The following is a 21684-nucleotide window of genomic DNA, read 5'->3' on the forward strand; positions in this document are numbered from 1 at the left end:
TGCAGTGGAGAAAGGCCTGTGTGGAGAAAAACTGTTCATGGAAAGAGAGAGGCGATGATAGACAGGGACCTTGGCATGCGAGTCCGGTGCGAACTTGTGGAAGAGTTTCAGAAGGCTAGGGCTGGAAATCTGCTTGCCACCTTGTCAAGTCACCCTGGGCTGTAATTATTGCAGATCAGACCTGCTGGGTTTAGACTGACATTAGGTAGTGTGGGAAAGAATTAAAGGACTTAAAAGGACTGAAAAGGTGGTTTTGGTTTTGTTTGTTGCTTAGTTTTGGTTCTCTGTTTTGTGTTAGTTTTTTCCCCTGGCTTACGGGGATATCAGCCACTTGAATGTGAATTGCTGTTATTTCATATCAAATACATCATTTTGTTCTGTGCCTTCATAGCCTTTAAGATAAAGTGAAGTTGTGGAGTTTTTGACTCTTTTTTTTTTTTTTTTTTAACAAAAGATAGTTGGAAAGATAAGGCCAGGTCACTTGTTTGGGGGGGTGTCTGTGTGGAGGGGTCTTCCTTGATCTGTTTTGCCACCAAGCTGCTCCTTCAGGGCCAAAGCAAGAGAGGCAGGATAAGGAACTCCTCCAAGGGCAATGAGAAAGCTGCTGAGCAGGTCCTCAGAGGTTGAAGGACCCAGTGAGGTCAGAGGGATGTGATGAGTAGAGCGAGGCCAGTGTTGGCTGGGAAGGCTCACTGGCCAGTATAGCCAGGGGTCAGCAAGATCAGAAGGAAAGTATAGCCTGATGGGTCAGGGAGCCCAGGCCATGCACTCAGCAGACCTGGAAAGTGATCAGTACGATGGGGCAGGAGGCTCAAGCCAGGCACCCGAGGGAAAGTCCCTCAGTGGACTTGGAACGTGACCAGTGAGACCATAGCTTCTGGGTCCACTGGGCCAAGTGAGAATACTCAGAACCTTGCTACTCAAATCGCGTTAGATCTACAGACCAGAAGCACCCAACACCTCCTGGGAGCTTGTTAAACATGCAGAATCTCAGGTTAAACCCCAGGCCTGTAGAATCAGACTCTCGGGGTAGATGCAGAATTCTGTTTCAACAGGCTCACGGTGTGATTCACGTGCACCCTAAAGTCTGAGAACTACTGATTTAAAGGATCAGATATCCTGAAGTGTGTTTTCGAGAGCTTAGATGAACATTAAGAATGTATATATGGAAGTCAATGTGAGTTGACTTAACAGTTAACAGTGCAAGAGTTAACAGTGCAAGAAGGAATCATAGATTATCCTATCCAGATAGGAAATAAACTACTCAAATGTGTCAAGTGTACAAAGCATATTCAAATTAAAGGAAAAAAAAAAAGTTGTGGGTTATTTTCTTTCCTGAATAGAGAGGCACATAGAGCTAGCTCTGTGTCAGCAGTGAAATGCAGGGCACAAAGGTGTAAACTGGCCAAAGGCTAAGGAACAACAGCAGCGTGAGAGGCAGAAGCAGTGACAGCTCACGTGGTCAGCCTCTTCCCAGCGGCAGTTCCTGAAGGAAGGAGCAAGTGTAACTCATATATGTAGCTCATGGACGAGCCGCTCTCATGCCTGCTCCAGTTCCCCATGCTGAGCTCAGTTCAAGTTTCTTTCATAACTATGACAACCTTTCTCTGAAAAAGGTAGAGGGTGGATTATACAATGTGATTATACAATAATATATATATTGTTAATAATTTTACAATACTGTATAATAAGCTGTATTGAAGTATTATATTGAATACACTATTTAGAAATAAATATGTAAGATTTGATAGAACAAAGTAAAGTTTGAAGATGAAAGCTTCAAGTTTAAAAAAAATGTATCCAGTGAACTTCAATCTTTGCTCAAATGTCAGCTTCTCGTTGAGGCCTGATCTAACCTGCCCTAACTCCACCTCAGCCGCATAGCTGACACCCGCCCATCATCCTACTTTGCTCTGCTTTTTTCATAGTACGTGCCTGCTAGCATACAACATAATTTTTACATTTATTACTGTCTGACCACTAGAATGGCTCTATAGAACAGGGATTTTGTTTTGTTTTGTTTTTTTTGTGGTACACGGGCCTCTCACTGTTGTGGCCTCTCCCTTTGCAGAGCACAGGCTCCGGATGCGCAGGCCCAGCGGCCGTGGCTCACGGGCCTAGCTGCTCCGCGGCATGTGGGATCTTCCCAGACCGGGGCACGAACCCATGTCCCCTGCATCGGCAGGCAGACTCTCAACCACTGCACCACCAGGGAAGCCCCCAAGGGATTTTTGTTTATTGTTCACTGATGGATTCCTTGCACCTAGAAGTGTCCCTGGACTCAATGAATATTTGCTGGATAAATGAATTAATTAGCGAGGAGAGTACTTCATATCACAGCAATAAAACAGAAAAACAGATGTTTTACTGTGGTTCTCCTTTTAATGGATGATATTAAACTAGTAACACAGAAGATAACTTCAAGAGTATATCTTTTGGGCTTCCCTGGTGGCGCAGTGGTTGAGAGTCCGCCTGCCGATGCAGGGGACACAGGTTCGTGCCCCGGTCCGGGGAGATCCCACATGCCGCGGAGCGGCTGGGCTCGTGAGCCGTGGCCGCTGAGCCGGCGCGTCCGGAGCCTGTGCTCAGCAACGGGAGAGGCCACAACAGTGAGAGACCCACGTACCGCAAAAAACAAACAAACAAAAAAAAACAAACAAAAAAAAAGAGTATATCTTTGCTGTTTTCCTACAGCAGGAGAGGAATGAGAATTTTCCTATGTGAAATTTTGTTTTTACTATTTTTGTAGAGTGCCCAATTGCAATGGTAGCTCTCTTAGTTGTAACATGTTTTTTTAAATTCCTTTTCATCAGTTAGAATCAAAGTGTTCAAAGTGTTCTAAGCTATAGAATCAGAACTATAGCTTAATGTTGGTAATTAAGCTAAGAATTTCTCTAGCCATTTTTTCTCTGTTACTAGCTATAAACTCTCCCACTGAGGCATACAGGAAATCTAAAGGTTGAAGCATTTTCTTTGGGCTAACCCAGCTAAATGCAGCTTTTCATGGGGCAGTGGAGGAACATAAACATTCATTTTAACTGGCTTTTGCACAAAGCACTTAATAAATCTTTGAAGTGCTCCATAGCGGGTTGAGTCTTTTGAAGAATAGATTGGAATATCTTTAGAAAGAAACTTATAAATTCAGGTTGACAGGACAATAAGGGAAAATGGAAAATATCAGAAGCATGCCCGACTGCTGGACTACAGCATATGGGCACAGCCATTTGCTGTGGCCCAGCAGTCCAAGGCTGGCAATGTGTTTCCTGTGAGAGCAATAATGAATCCGTCATCAGAGCACCAATATTCAACAAGGAAGCAAATCTATTCTCTACTCTCCACTCCCCACCCTCCCCCAAGAATAGGGAAAAAACTGCCGTGTGGTAGGGAATTTTCATTCCTCTGGATAAAGAGAGCTATTCAGTGGACCAAGGCTATGAAGTCCTCAGGAAAAAAGAGAAAACCCTCCAGACCATAATTCTGCATATACCTGAGGAGGTCTGGGCGTCCAGATCTGTGTTCACAGGCCACACTGAGCAGTGTGACCAAGTAAGAAGGAATCGTCTGCTGCCAAACCTGCTGACACACAAGGCTGCAGGTCGTGATGGAGCAGCTCTGCAAATTAACTGGAATCCACAGATCTGAGGTTTGAAAGAAATTAGTGCCTGAAAGAAATCAATCCGTGAGCAAGGGATCATTTTATAGACTTAAAATACAACCTAGAATATAGCCTCTGTAATATTATCAGACTAATGGTAACCACTGCCTTTAGATGCTGTGAGGCTAAGCCACTTGGCAAAAGAAAAACTATCCTTTTGAACTCTGTTGTCCGTGAGTTGGAAAAATTGTAGATTAAATAGCAAAACTAAAATATTGAGTGCTGTTGCCTTTCCTCTGAGAAAGAAAAAAAGCCTTGCTAATGGACACTAATTTGAGTGTTTCTAATGGGAAGTAGGAAACCTTACATCGTTAGGCCTTGTGTCACAGTCCCTGGTTCAGAGATTTATAACAACATGCACATTTCCCAGATGTGTACCTCCAAATTTCCTGGTATGGTGGCCACCTAAACAGCAGAAGCATTGCAGGGGACAGGCAGAACTGGGGACATCCTTTGTGCAGAGGAAGTGCTCTAAGAAAGTATTCAAAGAAATGGAGCAAACATCTGAAGGAGATTTGACTGTTCTTAAAGTAGGTCAACTGTCCAGGGAAGGCCAGCCATGGGTTCTGCTTTGTTTTGTTTTATCCTTAACTCCAGCTTTTGAAAGCAAAGCAAAAATTAAAAGATAAAAAACACTTTGAACCTTCATCTGAATTTAATAATATACAGCAGGTAGTTTCCCCTGACATTTTTCAAGCACTCACTATGTGCCCTGAGCAAAGTTAAATGCTTCCCATGCACTATTTCTTTCGCTTCTCCCAACAACTCCATGAAGTAGGTCCTATTATTTTATTTCCCCATTTTTGCAGGTGAAGAAACCGAGGCTTGCGGAGATTGAAAAGCCTTGCCCACGGCACACAAATAAAGAAGTGGAGCTAGGATTCCATCCCCAGTTTGTTTCAATTCAGAGCCCATGTACGGTGGCCAGTGACATCAGGTTATTTGGGTTTAAGGGTGATAGCTTATGAACCAGTTAGCAAGTGTCCCCCAGACTTCATGGCCATCAGGAGCAAGTCCAAAACATTTATTTCTCTGAGAAGAGTTAGCAACCTGGAAGAGTTAGGAGGGCATCCTTTCAGCCTCTCAGTTTTCATTTTTCAAGTACATGTTCAGATTTGGGGCAGAGGGTGTGAACAGGGAATAAAATCTTCTACTGAGTTACTTGGTAGGTAAGTAGATAGATGGAAGAAAGGAAGGAAGGAAGGAGGTTTGAAACATAAACATCCTTTTCTTCTCACTGCTTGTCTAGATTTTGATTGGAGCTGTCATTGCCATGGGATCAGCCGACAGAGACGGCCGCCTACACCCGGGAGATGAGCTCGTCTATGTGGATGGGATTCCAGTGGCTGGCAAGACCCACCGCTATGTCATCGACCTTATGCACCATGCAGCCCGGAACGGGCAGGTCAACCTCACTGTGAGAAGAAAGGTGCTATGTGGAGGTATGTAACTCGAACCAGCAGCAAGAGTTGGGGGTTAGGTGGTGAGATGCTTTTGTGAGTCAGGGTCAGGACACTGGAGACAACATTTTAAATCAGTTTCTATATTATATGAGGGAAAAGACCAACCTCGCTATGCCAGATGTAACTATGATGTTGAAAGTGCAGATTTTCACCCCGCTAGTACATTTCTAAGCCGTCTTTGAGGCTGACATTTTCCATGGAGTCATTAAAAATTTCTAGTAAAGCCTGAGGCTAATTTAAGATATGCATGCTCTTTGCTTTTTGGTAGATGCTAGGTATAAGAAGAACATTATAATAGTGAAAAATATAGCTTTTGAAAATGTTCCTCATTGTGTTTACAAGCCAAGAAACACAGCATTTTGATACCATAAAAAGGCAACTAGGATGGAAAATTAACTTCCTTTATAGAGCCTGATAAATGGTAACAATAAAATGATTACTCTGATTTAGAAAAATACGCTATATGTCACTCTGAGAAAGCACAATTCATATAACTCCAAAGTTATGAAACAGAGAAATTAGAAGTAATTATTCCCTTTACAACCTTTACAGCTTCATAAAGAATCCACCAAAGAAATACTTTTAAAAGTCAGCCCTCTTAGTCATATGATTCTCTTTACCATCTCTCAACCCCCCCAAAAAAGATTTCTGTTTATAAGGAATATGTCCATTACAAGCATTATACTGTTTTTTATCCTCTGAGCACTCAGTAATATTGGGAATATTGTCCCAAACCGCCTGTGCTTTCTTTGCCCTGTGAATTACAGGAGCAACAGTGCCAAAGATGTTCCATCGTCACCTGCCCCGGTGGCCTGCTGGCCTCTCTACTCAGCCCTGGACTGCTCCTCATACACAGTGATCAATACTAGAATTAGGAGGGACCTTAGAAAGAGCAACGTGAACTCCCTTGTGTTGCAGATGACAAACTGAGGCCCAGAGGTTCAGTAGATGTCCTGGTGGTCTGCAGTGAGTCAGTGATCGTGCAGAGACCCAACTCCCCAGCCAGTGCTTCTTTCTTTACTCTACCACCAACCCCCTGTCCAGTGGATTCAAAGACATTAGACCAGCCTTTAGCAAATGTCACTCCCTGACATAAGGAGTCTTCCATATGTGCTAGTGTCGTAACACATTTGAATTTTTAAACAAAGGGCCACCAGCTAATCACAGCTGTGAATCACTCGAGAGGATGAGGTTTATTAGTCGAACGAAAAATCCTTTTCTGGTCAAGTCTTGTAGAAACTAGATTTTGAGCAGGACCTATCACTTAAGGGTAAGTCAGAAGAATTATGAGCCCTCGCCTGTAGAGACCTGCTATCGATCTTGTATGATGGAGGTTTTGCTAAGAGGTGCCATTGTCTTCAGAAATTCATGGACCACTTGACCCAGTGAAGTAAAACACCTTGAATTATGCCTTAACCTTGGGCGAGATGCCCCGAGGAAGACAGGGTTTGCTCAGTTAACATTTAACTGTCTCTCACACTCCAACGTGATTTTTAATAAAAAGTTTGCTGTGGTATTTGTTCTGTAATCCAGAGATAAGTTTAAAAATACTGATTTACAAGGAAATACACTGCAAAGTGCAAAAACTAATGCACCAACATGATTTCATGCTCCCTTTGCCACCACCTATGATCGTAAATTAAATTTTGTTCTGATCAACCCAGGCTAGTGGAGTGCAGGCCAAATGCCTCAAAAACGTATTCTTGCCATTTGTGGATCATGTAACTTCTGTGAAGATGCTCTTTGCTGCCGTTCTTACCAACTTTACTCATTGAGGCTTCCAAGTGCATTTAGTTTTTGAAAATGTTCTGCCGCAGACTGCTCATTCACACCAGGAGAGTTTCCAAGTTAGTTCAGCCCACTCTTCCTTGAAAGCTTCATGAGTATTGAAAACGATTAAGTTCAGCAAAGGATACTTTGATAGTAAAGTCAATGCCTAGAAATAGGATGGAGCAGATTTTTTAAACGGGCCTAGGAAGACAGCCTTTCTTCATAGCTGCCGTTTCTCCAACAGTGAGAAGAGATAGCTACAAATGGATATGACAGTGGATATGCCATTTTCAGTGTTCTTGTTATCATCGTTATTATGGTTTCTGAAGCAAATGCAGTGGGAGGTCCAAGCCTGGCTTATGATGAGACGGTTCAAAGCTGAGGGGAAATGAGTAATCAGACTGTGAAGAGACAGAAGATGAACGAGGAGACAGGCAGTGTCACCACCTTCTTGCACAAAGGAGTAATATAATGGAAAAAGAGGTGGGCAGCCTTATGCTTGCCTCCGCTCGTACAAATGTCCTGCCTCACCTCAGAAGACACTGGGCACTGGTTTCCTAGTTGATGCTGAAGAGAAGAAGAAGAAAAAAAAGCATTAATTATGAGAGATACAGACTGGTTAGTTACACTGGGCAAAAATTAAAATAAAAACCTGCTCCAAATGTTAACATACCAAAAAAAGTGTACGCACTAAAGATAGAAAGGCAGAATTTTCAATTAGGCAATAGCAAACTAGATCCTCAAAAGTGAGAAATGGTGGATAAAAACGTAAAGGATAAAGGATGAAAACATCCAGTAATGTATCCAATTTTGTTTACCAGATAATTGTAGCACAGATCGTGCACCTTAAACTAGTTTTGAGAGGTGCCTTATCCGTGCTACCAGCTCCAATATTTAGTTATTCAAAGTGGCTTTAATTGTTACACTGAAAGTGTAAATATTTACATGTTTAATAATTCAACTTTGAGACGTTCGACGGAGTGACACATTATTTTGAATACATACGATTCGTCTGAGAGAAGAGTGTCTCTGAGGAATTCCCGAAAGTGTAAATCTAGAATTGATGTGAAAGAAAGTTTTACGACTTAATCAAAACACGTTAGAGTCCATCTTAAAGCTATCAGCATCTTTTTTTCCTAACACCTAAGGGAAAGTCTAATTCTTGGCCTGATACTGAGAAAGGGAAGGTTTTCTTGGCAGCTGGGTGAAAAGTTTAGCCAGAGTTCAGGATGCTAGTGAATTCCCTGCTCCTGGTTACTATACTTTCTATCCATTCTAAATACAATCCCTTACTCTTTGTCTATGAGCATGTCACCCATTTAAATAATGTGTCTGCCTTGATGAGCATAAGGCAGGAGTGCAGAAACTCACATGCCTTCAGGAAGGCCAGCCCCTAACATGGGCAGGACCCCAGCCTGCCAGGCACCACAGGGGTGCACTGTGCCCGTGGACACTCCAGTGCACGTGTCCAAGATCTACCACACACATACCCCGGTGCCTCAGCCGTACTTCAAGACAAGATTTGCACATCCTTCCAGGGGACAGTCCTGTGAAGAGAGGCCCAGGCACAACCTGGAAGCAGGCAAGGTCTGTTTGGTTACATAGAGCCCTGGTACCCAGTCTGTGATCTTGAAGGGAAACAAGGGCTCCAGCCGAACAAGTCCCTTTGGCCCTGTGTGCTCTTCACTCCACGGGTAAATGAGTAAATCAGGAATTTGCAAGAGACGCTGGGGAGTAGCTGAGACTTGCACATTGTGGACTCAGTCAAGGGAGCAGGAATTGCCCAACTCTAGTTGATTATTACCAAGTATTTCAAGAGAAACTAGAAATCCAGCTTTCTGTAAAATCACCCTATTTAAAAACATTGGCAATTAATTTTAACAGTTATTAAACAAAGTCTAGACCGGCATTGGGCAGGAATAATAAATGGGTCTGCAGACCAGGAGCAGCTCCTGGCCAGCAGTTGACTGTTCTAGTCAAAACCATCTCACCTGGAGGACATTATCAATGACTCCTGCCTTCCCAAATGGAGACCCTCTCCCAGTCAGCACAGTGATGATTTCCAGTATGACTGGTGAGGACAAAACAGAAGCTAAAACCTAAAAGTTAATTATTGGACTTGAATAGATATTAAGTGACTGAATTCTGTACACCCGTTTGCATGTGAGCCAGAGGATGAGTCAGGGATGCTGGGAGTTAGTGTGTTTAAAAAAAAAAAAGAAGAAGAAGAAAAAAATTGCACGTGGTATTTAGTCACTTCCTGACATTTTACTAGATTATTCTAAAACAACATTTTTCATCCCCTATACCAGGAAGTGTTGTTGGAGAGAAGACAGTCTCATTTGGGTCTAGAGCCAGCCAAGTAGAAAAATGAGGTGGAATCAGTTATATCCCTTGAAGTCAATCATTGGAAGTCTTCTTAACTCCCTGGTTTTAAATGTGCTCATGGTGTTAAAGATAAAGAACTTTGTTCTAGAGGTTGAAAGAGACATGCAGAAGCAATAGAAAAGTATTCTGTTAATGTATTTGACTCCTGCACTCACCCAGGGACACTCACATTGACTTAGGCAATGACTTTCTTTCTTTCTCCCTTTGGAACCTGCGGCAGAGCCACTCCGAGCCACTTTCTGCAAAGACAGATAATTTTTCTTTGTTGCTGCTTTACTGACAACCGCAGCTCTCAACCCCCTAAAATATGACAGCCAGAAAATGAGATCTCTCTTGTCACTGCCTATGACATTTAGTTACTGATTTGGTCCAATAACTCAGGGAGATTTTCAGTTTAATGTTGCAGCATAATAATTGTTTTTCTTCTTCCTGACTATCTCCAATCACTTTATTTCCAACTTATACAAGGACTGATAAAGGATATGTGCTTCACCAAGACAATAACAGCTTGTCTTTGGATGATGTTTTCTAGTGGAGGGGGTTCATTTTACAGGTAGTTTGAAATTCTGGTGGAAAAGAGGGAAAAGCTTTGACATTGACATTTTGCTCTTTTATCACCTCAGTACATTTCTTACATATGAAAACACCCATTTGTTTTCTTTTATTAAAACCTGATTGATTAAATATTACAGAAACCTTCAAATATATCAAACAGTAATAAGCAGTAGCCTGGGTCTTATTCATTCTGTAATCACAGACAAGAAATGAATACATTTTTGTAAAGACCATTTTTAAATCTGAGTATCTGATTAAATGCAGCTCTATTTTCTTTAGGTATCAGTGTAACAAAACATCTCTTACAGTCAGTGTTCTCGTTCCCTGATTTTTGAACCGACTGATTTTTTAAACGAAATGATTTTTCATTTCAGAATGGAATTGCATCTTACATTAAAAGCCTTCATTGGAACTTCGGCTAATTATTTTTAACTTGCCGTATGAGACAACTGCCAGTATTGTAAATAGGCGACCATATCTAAAGACCCATAAAGGAATCACTAATTGTCATTATTTTCTATCTTATTGTTCCTCTGTTCCATAAACATCTTTTGAGTACGCTAATCAAGTGGTAAGATGGACATGAAACGGTCCTGTTTCTAATTACAGTATTCTACGTGCCTGCTTAAGTTTTTTTTTTTTTTTTCATCCGAATACCAGAACCTAGGTATTATAGTAAAATGACAGAATTCTTTCTTGAATGATGGGTCAACTTTCAGTTTAAAAACTAGGTTCTCTTGGCTGCCAACTTTCTATCATTTCTCCCTATAAATGTACTTGCTTTCTCATGGAAGTACTGGCTTGCTTTATCTGGTTGACAATAAAGTATATTTTACAATAATATAGAATGTAAATGAGCAAGGCCTCCAACACCTCCCTTAGAGATTCAAAATTCATCATTCCGCAGCCTGATATCATTGTTAGATTTGATCCTAGAGTGAGCAAACTAAGAAGTATGTTTCCCAGCTACACAAAGTGAATGAACACTTCTAAGCTAACAGAGTATCACAGAATTAAATAAACCCATGGCTTTTTAGTAAAATTATGGTAGGTCACTTTACGTGGACATCCTCTGGGCTGTTAACCCCAACTACAATCAGCACTTCTCAAAGTGTGGCCTTGAAACCTCATCCAGATTCCTGTGCCCAGTTGATCCCAGATCTACTGAAAAAACTCCTTGAGTGAACTCTGATGATGCATATTTCTTACGCGTTCTTTAAGTGGGTTTTATGCATAGCACAATTGAAGAGTCTGTCTGTCTGTTTTATGATCTTCTTAGATCAATTATTGTTGTGAAACTGAGAAGCCTGGTATTTAAAACTAGGCATTGTCTTGGCGGATTGCCGTCTCACCGAGAAGAAGTTATAAACAAGTAGTGGCACAGGGGCAGCTGAGGAGGGGTTTTACCTTTGTTTACTGTGAAGGGTGGAAAGGGGCAAGACCTAGGGGGCTCCATAGCCAGGTTTGGAGCTTTTCAAATACTCTTCACGTCCGGGGGGTGGGGGTTGGGGGGAGGAATGGAGGCCAGTCAACCAGCCTGGTGACAACGCCAGTGTCTAGAATAGTGCCCAGTACACAGGAGGCACTCCTTCATCAAGACCCTTGCTAAATAACCAGGTGCCTGTGTACGATGTGTGTTCCAGGGGAGCCCTGCCCAGAGAACGGGAGGAGTCCAGGCTCCGTGTCGACCCACCACAGCTCTCCTCGCAGCGACTACGCAACCTACACCAACACTCACACCAACAGCAGCGCCTCTCCCCCCGAAGGCTTCGCCTCCCACAGCCTGCAGACCAGCGACGTGGTCATTCACCGCAAAGAGAACGAGGGTTTCGGCTTTGTCATCATCAGCTCCCTGAACAGGCCAGAGTCTGGATCCACCATAAGTAAGTGTCTGCTTTGCCTGCTTTTGAATAAGAGCTATTGTTTTTATTGTTCTGGTGGTGGGGATCCTGGACAAGTAGATCAGAGGACTGTTGTATTCATAAATGTGGAGCCCGAAAGTCGCAGCCTCCGGGCACAAATAAGGCATCCTTAGCACTTGCCTAGCCAAATGTTGCCGACTTCGGCTCAGAAAGAACGCAAGACCACAGCTAATGTCCTCCCAAACCCACAGCCCCCATAAAAGCTCTTCATTCATTTTAAACTGGGAAGAAAACAATGCAGTGTGATGTGGGAATTTTGACGTGAGGGGAGAGGTGCTTCTGTTCCATAGAATGAAACCAGCTGCACAAAGTATCTGAGGGAAAAGCAGCCCAGGCAGAAGACTTGACGTGGGAAGGTGCTCAGCATTCAGGAAACATACAGAAAATGTATGGTTTCACGTATACCTGGAATCTGAAAAACAAGGCAAATAAACACACTAACGGACAAAACAGAAACAGACTCCTAGATACAGAGAACAAACTAGTGGTGGCCAGAGGGGAGGCGGGAGGGGGATGGGTGAGATAGGTGAGAGGAATCAAGTGGTTCAAACTTCCAGTTATAAAATAAATAAGTCACAGGGATGTAATGTACAGTGCACGGAATATAGTCAATAAAACTATCACTTTGTATGGTGCATAATCTATAAAAATATCAAATCACTATGTTGTATACCTGAAACTAATATAAACTTGTAAGTCAACTATACTTCAGTTAAATATATATGTATATGTTTATATACAGATTACGTGTATATAGATACACATACAGAAGCCCAGTACATCTGTGGTCTAGTGAACACGAGCAGCGTGAGACCAGGACATAGAGCTAGGCAGGAGCCAGGCTGTGCAGGGCTTCACACACCCTTGGAAAGAAGCGTGGATTATAATCTAAATCCATGGGAACCATTGGAAGGTTTTAAGCGGTAGACAGATACCTGACATATATTTTTAAAAGATGAATCCAGATGCTCATGAAAAATGGAAGCAGGAAGAGAGCCAGAGTGGAAGCATGAGACACGGTTAGGAGACCTTTAACACTGTCCTGTGGATTTGCGCCGACCATTCTGTAATGTATAAAAATATCAAATCACTATGTTGTGTACCTGGAGCTAACATAGTGTTGTAGGTCAACTATACTTCAGTAAAAAATAACTAAATAAATAAATTTTTAAGTAAGTAAGTAAATAACTTACTAAGACAGCCCTGTGGGTCCAGAGATCCCAGTGCCTTGGTAGAAGTCATGGATGGGGGAGAAGTAGATGATTTCACCTTCTGAGATTCCTCCAAATCTAAGGTTCCAAGAGTCTGTACAACAGGTGACAGTCAGAGGTCGTATCTCTCTTCCAATCAATCATCTTTGCAGATTCTCAGCTTCCTCAGTGGTTTTCCTTTCAGCAGCACTATTCCGGAAGTCACTCATCAGCCAGCAAGCAGTAGGGCAGAAGTGAGAGGAAAACTTGTTCATTTTTCATGAACAAGTGATTTGGTCTGAAATGTTGTGGATAGAAACACCGTAACAGAGAGCATTAGGAGAAATGACAATTGAGTCATGCTGTGGTCCTGAAATTCTTATGAATTGTGGTTGTCCCCAGCACATGGCAAGGGGTGCGGGTATCGAACAATGCTCAAGAAATCAAATTGTTGAGAATGAATAAGAACGTTTTATGATAATGTTAGCAAAATACTACCAGGACTGAATGGAGAGAATTGCCCTGTTTAGCTTTAGCTTTGACCAATTCAAGAGTGGAAACTATAGAAGCATTAAACTTTGTGAAAGGTGAAAATGTGCAGAAGCTAAATTACGTACATCTGAAAGTGTGATTTCATTTATCTTTTTCTTCATGATGAGGTAAAGAAATAAATCCAGTCCTTAAGCATAGAGTAAAAGCAGGATTCTGTCAGAGTGGTGGATTCAGCAAGATTAAAAGGACACAAGATTTTCTTGAATTATGTAAACAGTCTTCCAATAATTTACACTTGGGGAAAATGTTTACAGAGAGCTTTTGTAGCTATTCCAGGCATTCAAATTGTTTATTGGGGTGGATACCTAAAGGACTGGAATAAAATTAAGTGTACTGCCACAGTGAAAGTGCTAAGCATGTCTTTAAGGTCTCAGCTTTATCTGAAGTGTGACAGCATTATTGCTAAACGTATAGCAGGATGTGTGTGTGTGTGTGTGCGTGCATGTGTGCACGCGTACATTTATTACATAAGGAAGCCACAGAGGATTTGTCTATTGCAAATAAGATCCATGCGTGGACAGGGGTGGCAAACGCCAGGTGCAAATGCTTACAATTAAATGTGGATTTTTCTTCCTACCAAGTGACATTAGACTGACCTCAAAAAAGTAATTCTAACCATTTTCGAAATGGTATTATTTTACATCACCCTGGAGAGTGGAAATCTATTCTAGAGTTCATGATGCTTCCTAGCTTCTTTTTTCACGTATTTATTTCTCTTTAATTTAAGAAACTTTAAAAAAATTTTATTGAAGTGTAGTTGCTTTACAATATTGTATTAGTTTCTACTGTACGCAAAGTGAATCAGCCATACGTATACATATATCCCCTCCTTTTTGGATTTCCTTCCTATTTAGGTCACTGCAGAGCACCCAGTAGAGTTCCCTGAGCTACGCAGTAGGTCCTCATTAGTTATCCATTCCATACACAGTATCAATAGTGTATATAAACACAGGCTGTCCCTATGTTCCGGGAAGAGCATGTTTACAGTCTGTAATTTGCAACATGCACCTGAAGGGTCTCTGGACCTGATGCTACTTCATGTTTAAGTTCCGTAACAATTTTTAACTCTTAATTCTGAAGAGAAAGGCGAAGTGCCACCTCCTGTGCCACACATCCGCTGCCAGAATATCAAGGCTCCTTGGGCTCTGTGAGCCCGGGAGAGCGTGATACTGTTCTGATATCCAAGAGTCAAAACATTCCCAGGGCTGGTGTCATTTTTCTCTTCGTGTCTTATCTGGGCCCAAGGATCTTGAACACATTTGTGGTTTATTTTTCAGGCTACTGAGATCCTCTCCTTAGCGGACAGAGCGCTGTTATTCATGCCTTTGATAGGGGCACCATCACATCTAGGCGAGGGAGTGGCGTGGCTAACAGCCCAGGTGCTCTAATTGTACTGCCTGGATTTGAAACCTGGCTCCATCACTGACTAGCTCTGTGACCTTGGGGAAGTTATACAACCTCTTTGGGCCTTAGTTTCCTTGAATGTAAAGAGACGATCATTTTAATACCTAGGTCATCAGGTTGCTGTGAGGGTTGAATGAATTAGTACACGGAAGTGCTTAGAAGAGCACTGACTCAGAGTGAGCACTAAGTGTGTGGTCATTGCCGTCTAGACCACCTTGCCTGCTAGGAATTATCACTGCGTTCCATCAGCTGGCTCTTCTCGGAGGGCGCAGAGTTCACGCTGCTGTCGGCTCAGTCAGCCATTAGTCAGAGCCCGCCACTCTCCCAGAGCAGCTAAATCCGGGCAGCAGATGAGCATCTCTGAGGGCCGGCTCCCCGTCCCGCCGTGCTGACCTTCTGGGAGCACAGTGTTCCCCACCCCCTGGGCCAGGGCTGGGGGCAGTGAGAGCAGCAGCGGCGGCAGCCATGCCAGTCCAGCAGTGGGCCTTTGCTGAGGCTTCAGGCTGGAAGTCTCCCCAGAAACCACTAACCAATAGACTAGAAGAGTCAGGGCAAACATCAAAATTCAGACTCAAAGCTGTGCCTTTTAGGGTATCCTGCAAACTTTATGTCTCTGCTGAATAGATCAGAGAAGAGAGGAGAGATGGAGAACCCACTGTAAACTTCCCCACCCTGCAGACAGAGAAGGAGTGCCCTTCCACAGCTTGTTCAGCACAGGCGGCAACTTTGCCAAGAAGGCCAGATGTTTAACCAGTTGGGAACTTGGAAAAGTCGAGTTCCTGGCTTATTTGTTGCCTGGAGTTTAGTAGGGCTCTTTATCAAAGCCTCACATATTTTTTTCACAGTGTTATTTCCCCAAAAATAAAAAAGAACTTTTTTATACTATTAATGTAATTCGGGAGCGTATTACTTCCTCCCAAAGCCAGGAGGCCAACTATCGTTTGGGAGTAGACAGATCTTAGAAGCCTTCTATATGAGGTGCAGAAATACCTTTCTTGATTTAAATTGAGAACAGGTAAGCTTCCTGAGCATTTCTGTCCCATTATCCAAAATATTAAGCTGGTTTTTTTTCCAGACCTTAAAATTGGACTCAAGGGAAAACAAAATGGTTTGCAAACCAGAGCCTAGGTTAAGAGTGAACCATAACAGGCAGTTGCACTTAAAATTCTTTAAAGGATTCAAAAAAATTTATATAGAAAGATGTTCATTGCCACGTTATTGATAAACATTGAAAGTTGGAAAGAATGTTAGAAGTTTCTCCAAAACTGGAAACGTTGGCATATTTGGGAGGTTCAAGGCATTTGCTGCCATTGACTGCCTGCTGTCATACTTACTGAGGTTTTGTACCCAGGATAAAGAAGGTAGCCTTCGGAGTCAGAGTGGAGCAGATGCTTGCTCTATAAAAGTGCCCCAGTGGCCATGTGCAGTGGGGTTGGCAGGTCAGTCTTTGGGCCTCCCCAGCTGAAGGTCTGAGTCCGACATCCAGGTTTTATTACAGAGCACAGAGCTATAACCGTCATCGCAGGTGCTTCCTGCTCTGCCCCCAAAACCTGCTTTCCCACCAGAGGTTCCCAAGAAGGGCTTTGACACAAGTGATGAAATAAAAGTGACACTGATTCTCCCACTGTTGTAAAACCTGTGAGGAAGGTTATGTTGAAATGTATGGGGTAGCCGTGCATGGGCAGCTTGGACAGTGGTGTTGGAGGCTGGCAGCCTGTTGAGGGAATTCATAAATTTAGGTGCAGGCCCATCGCAAACTGGGAGGTAGAACATACTCCGGACAGCAGCCATAGTAGCAGTCCAAGCAGCACCAGTAGAGGAACAGTCATTTCAACCTCTCCTTCCTTTATTCATATTCTCCTAACGGCATCGAGTCTGTTTTCCTCGTCTGTATTGCAATGACTCACTGGTCAGCACGCTGCTGCCTCTTAATCTTTCAGCTCTGTACCAGGGCTGAAAATCTTTGTTTCTTTCTGTGCACTTTCTCTGGCACAGGTGGGAGTACAGACTAGGTCACTGGTGACTTTCCCTAACGCCCACTGCAATCTGACATTCCAGGAAGATGTTAGTTAATTACCTTTGGTAAAATGCCCTGACGACTCTCAAAGTCCTTAATGATGTCCACAGGCCCTGGTGTTGAAAAGTTATTCTGGACATTCAGAAGCTTATCTAACAGGTGTTTTAAGACATTTTAAGTATAATTCCCTAATAAGTATGAAATAAAACTGAAAAATCAGTAAAGCAAGTTAAGATTTTTTCCACCAAAACTCACCCCACCAACTGTGCAGCCACTGAATAGCCATTTGAATTTAGGAGACATACAAATTAAAACCGAAAGCCAAGACTTCTACAGTTTTGCCCTAATACAAGGAGATTTAAACTAAATGAAAAGTGCATTGGACAACACGTCTGAGCCTGTCTCCAGCTTATCCACTATCGTGTCCCTTGAGCTAGTCACTTGGTCTTCCTGTACCCCTTCCTCATCTGAACTATAAGGAAAGATGGTGTTAATAGCCTTTTCCAGCTCTAGATTAGATTATGCCATGAATCAGCATGGAAATATAAGGTATTATGTTAGTTTTGTCTGTGTGTGAAAAGCCTTGGTTAAGTCTGAGGCCTGGATTATATTTTTCATTGCCTTAAGTTATCATTTTAAACTTTCATTACTTTCATTTTTTATTATGTTTTTAAGGTGCTCCTAACACTTTCAGTTCTTTTGTTCATCTTATCCTATGTCAAGAAACGATCTGAAACAAGCACTTAGATATACTAAACCAGCTCCCCTTTTAAGACATTTTAAGGCAATGTTTCCGTGCTTCTTTCGCTTACAAAGTGATAGCATTTGTATATCGCACTGAGATAAAATGAATGAGGCTGATAGAGGCAAAAGGTAACCTCCCCAGGGGCTCTACCCCTAACCTCACTTGACCTCCTTGGGAAGCCATGGCTGTCTTGGCACACCTGTAACCTTTAGTGGTACACTCCTTTTAATGGCCCATAGTTACAAAGATTTGCCCTACAGTGAAGCCTCTGAACCTCAGCAACCAGTAAGTGTCCCATCTTAACATTTCATTGCTTTGGGTTATGGCAGTGAAGTTTCTTTAGAACTCCATACTGAAGTTTGTTCACTGATCGCCTTAAAAACACAGGCAGCTGGTGCAACTGGTGCTGACGCTGGGACCTTGACTTTCTGTAAATCATTGTTAACTTTGACCTATTAATGCTGCATCCCCAAAAGTCACTGCTGGAAAGTTTCTGAAGTTATACCCGTGCTGGAACATGGGAATTAGAAATCGAGTGCCATTGGTTTAACTATTTGTCATCGGTTTGCAAAAGCAAGTTTCCTTTCAGAGTTCTTAGACAGCTTTGCAACCTGCGATATTCCCTTAATCCTTAAATGAATCTCTGCTTTGAATTCCTTTAACGACATAGTGCTTTTGCTCTGAGTTTTATGCTGAGAGTACTTCACTCAGGAGGCATGATGGTGTCAGCCACGCCGTTAACGTGAGTGCTTTTAGAACAGAAGAAATACGGTGGGGCAGGGGACACTATATAAAATGCCGGGTTTCCTCCAAATATCTGGCTTCTAAATATAGCTCATGAAACCATAAGATAAGCAAATGTCTTCATAATCTTTTAGCAAATCTACATACACAAAAAAGATAAGATTGTGTTCAGTCTGCACTGACGTGCATATGGTCTAAATCAAATCAGTCTTTTCGCATTTATTAGTGTGATAATTCCTGCTTCAGGAGGTGGCCAGGGGCTAGGGTACGAGTGGAGCTTCTAATGATGCAAAGTTCATCAAGAAAGGTGGCACTTTCTATGTGTCATCCAGTCTTCTCATAGTAAATCCTTGATCATAACACCCCTGATAAATATATCTACAGGGTAAAGTTCAAAGACACCTCTCTTATATTCAAGACCCTTGGTGGTGTAAACACAGCCACTTTTTACCAGCAGGTCCTCACAGTTCCATTCCATCTAAGCTGGTGTAGTTACCCCTGAAAGACAACTTTTACTTTCCTGCCCCAGTGTCCATGTTTTGGCAGCTGCCACTTGAAATACCTTCTTTAATCCACTAATAAATGTTATCAAGCTTTCTCCCAGGCACTGTGCTAAGAATCTTCCATTGTGTTTAATTTTCACAGCAACCCTATGAGGTAGAGACTGCTGCCCAAACAGTAAGCATCTCTCACAAGCGGCTCAAAAATCTCTTAACTTCTGAATAAGAGTTTGCCTGACCCCTCACCCTTCTTTCTTAAGTGTTTTCTCCAGTTCTTATATGGAATTCTTTATTTTTTTTGTCTGTAAACCCCTTGATTGTTGACTGCTCTGTTATTTCCTTTCTCTTATCATGTCTTATTACTATCATTGTCATTTTACTTTTTTTTTTTTTTTTTGCGGTACGCAGACCTCTCACTGTTGTGGCCTCTCCCGTTGCGGAGCACAGGCTCCGGACGCGCAGGCTCAGCGGCCATGGCTCACGGGCCCAGCCGCTCCGCGGCATGTGGGATCTTCCCGGACCGGGACACGAACCCGTGTCCCCTGCATCGGGGTTCGTGCCCCGGTCCGGGAAGATCCCACATGCCGCGGAGCGGCTGGCGGACTCTCAACCACTGCGCCACCAGGGAAGCCCCTCATTTTACTTTTATAGGTTTATACCCTATAATAAATTGTAAGTTTTCCTACCCCTAAACAAATTGTAAGTTCCTTAAGGGCAAGAAATTATGACATTTCTTTGAATCCCTCACAGTTCCCGGTAGCATACTTTTTAAGGATTTGTCACACAATTTATGTTGGTGGGATGGGATTAGATCCTCATATAGTGATCAGCGCTATCCTCATCAAAGTAAAAGTGTGAATGTTCTCTGGTCTCACTTCCTATACACCTAAACCGAGCTGTTCCATCCCTTAGAGGCAGCAAGACATATCTCTGAGAATGAGCAAAGAACTCAGGGGAGGAAATGTTTGCAAGCTGGTCCTCGCGCAGCGTGAGAAATTGCACTATAAGAAAGTGGAACTGTAACACAGTGTCCCAGAATACAGATTTCGCATCAGTTGTACTCAGCCTGAGTAGATGATTCTGTACCAGCTCAGGGGTGAAGTCTTAGATGAGAGAGGCCTCTAAGAAATCAGGCCCCAGCGAGCCATCTCGGTGCCTCTGGGAAGCCCTCTAGTCGTGAGCATCTGGGTTGCAAAACCCTTGTCCTCCGAAGGCCCAGGCTGCCGGCCTCAGTATGCCCTCCGACTCACCTCATCCTGGAATGGCCATCCATCTGTATGAACATCACCTCAGCGATAATCATATCATCCTAAGCAGGAAGGTTTGGATGGCAGCCCAAGCTCCTTAGAAGAAAGGGTGACTTCAAATTATTTATTCATTTCACAATCCTCATTAACAAAGTAACCCCTATCTGTTCCCAGTGAACAACTTCTAATTCACATTTCTTCTTTATAGGATCATACCCAGGTAAAACCAGATGACTAGGACCTATTGATTAAATTCCATTTTTTATTTCAGTCCTGAGCATGACTAGGTTTGTTCCCAAATTAAAACCTGGCTGCCTAGGTCTTACCAGTAAGCAGACAAGCAAACAACAACAAAAAAAGATTTTGCATAAACTCTAAGTACTCTGATATCCGAACATCCACGCATCTATTAACTAAAATGGAAAGACGGATGTAAGCGTTTTACTCTCTTAGCACCAACAAATTTAAAGATCATTAACTTGTAAAAAACAGGTCCACAGAGACACACCATCATTCTTATTTATTCTCAAGAAGAAGAGCAATGCAACCTATCAAAAAAATCTGAGTGCTCACCGTGTATTTTTTTTTTCTAATTCTAGACCATCTTCCGTATTTGAATGGAGCTCGTAAATCATAAGCTTCCCCCAGTGGGAATCATTTTCAGGAGGGTTTTATTATTATGTTCAAAGACTCTCCGGGCAGTGGCAGAAGGTGGATATGCGGATGCCTTCTTAGCTTCAACTATTCGGTTGTCTTAAAGCTCGTTGGTTGGTGATCAGTAGCTGTTTCCTCTGGGCTTATGTCCTGCAGCCCCTTGTTATTCACTAGATGGTACAGGGAGATCGCAGCTGCAAAAAGAGCCCAGACTTTGTGTACACGGTCCCCCTCTACCAGTGGAAAATGCCCATCACCCTCCCATGGGGTTCAAACAAATCCTGAGCCTGCAGTTCACTTTTGCAAAAGACACATTTTCTTTACAATCTATTCAGGGCCTCATGTTGGATTAAATTCTCTGTGATTTTATTTTTCTTCTTTTCTCCAACAATCAACCACGTAAGAAAAGCTGATTCCACATAGACATCTATTTTAAAAGCATGTTGTTAAGTGAACACAGTACTGTTATTTATCACCATTTTCCCACTATGTTGAAAGAGTGCTATGAGGGAATCTTTTTCCCACTTGGACTGGGGTAAATAGCATTTCTTTTTGTACCCCAGCTTTCACCAAGGACTCAGGGAGTACCTCTACGCAACTCCTTCCTGCCAGACCAAATCCCGGTACAAGCTCTCCTTGTTCACTTGACCACCAATAATTTTGAAATTTAAGCTGGATTTTTTTTCCCAAACAAACCACTGCCAGTCTTCGGTTAGAATTATTTCTAAAGATTAATCAGTCAGCCTCCTCTGGGTGAAGTTCACTAGGCATTCCTAACATGTATACTGTGCCAAAGCAAATTAATTAATAGTGGGGCCTGCTACTGGCATATCCATTTTCCAGTCTGATCTCTCCCACATCTTATTTCTCTAAGCCAG

The 21684-nt window shown here is 42.6% G+C and overlaps 1 protein-coding gene across 12 annotated transcripts in view; it reads left to right on the top strand.

Annotated features, from left to right (window-relative positions):
• The window catches only part of MAGI2 (membrane associated guanylate kinase, WW and PDZ domain containing 2), a 1374207-nt gene that overhangs the window by 1197231 nt on the left and 155292 nt on the right, over positions 1 to 21684 (top strand). For all 12 annotated transcript variants that reach the window (XM_049714931.1, XM_049714925.1, XM_049714927.1 and 9 more), the window contains 2 exons: positions 4905 to 5097; positions 11475 to 11714. In XM_049714931.1, the coding sequence (XP_049570888.1) occupies positions 4905 to 5097; positions 11475 to 11714 (433 nt within the window). The remainder of the gene's footprint in view (positions 1 to 4904; positions 5098 to 11474; positions 11715 to 21684) is intronic.

Source organism: Orcinus orca, chromosome 9, assembly GCF_937001465.1.
Source record: "Orcinus orca chromosome 9, mOrcOrc1.1, whole genome shotgun sequence".
Lineage (NCBI taxonomy): Eukaryota > Metazoa > Chordata > Mammalia > Artiodactyla > Delphinidae > Orcinus > Orcinus orca.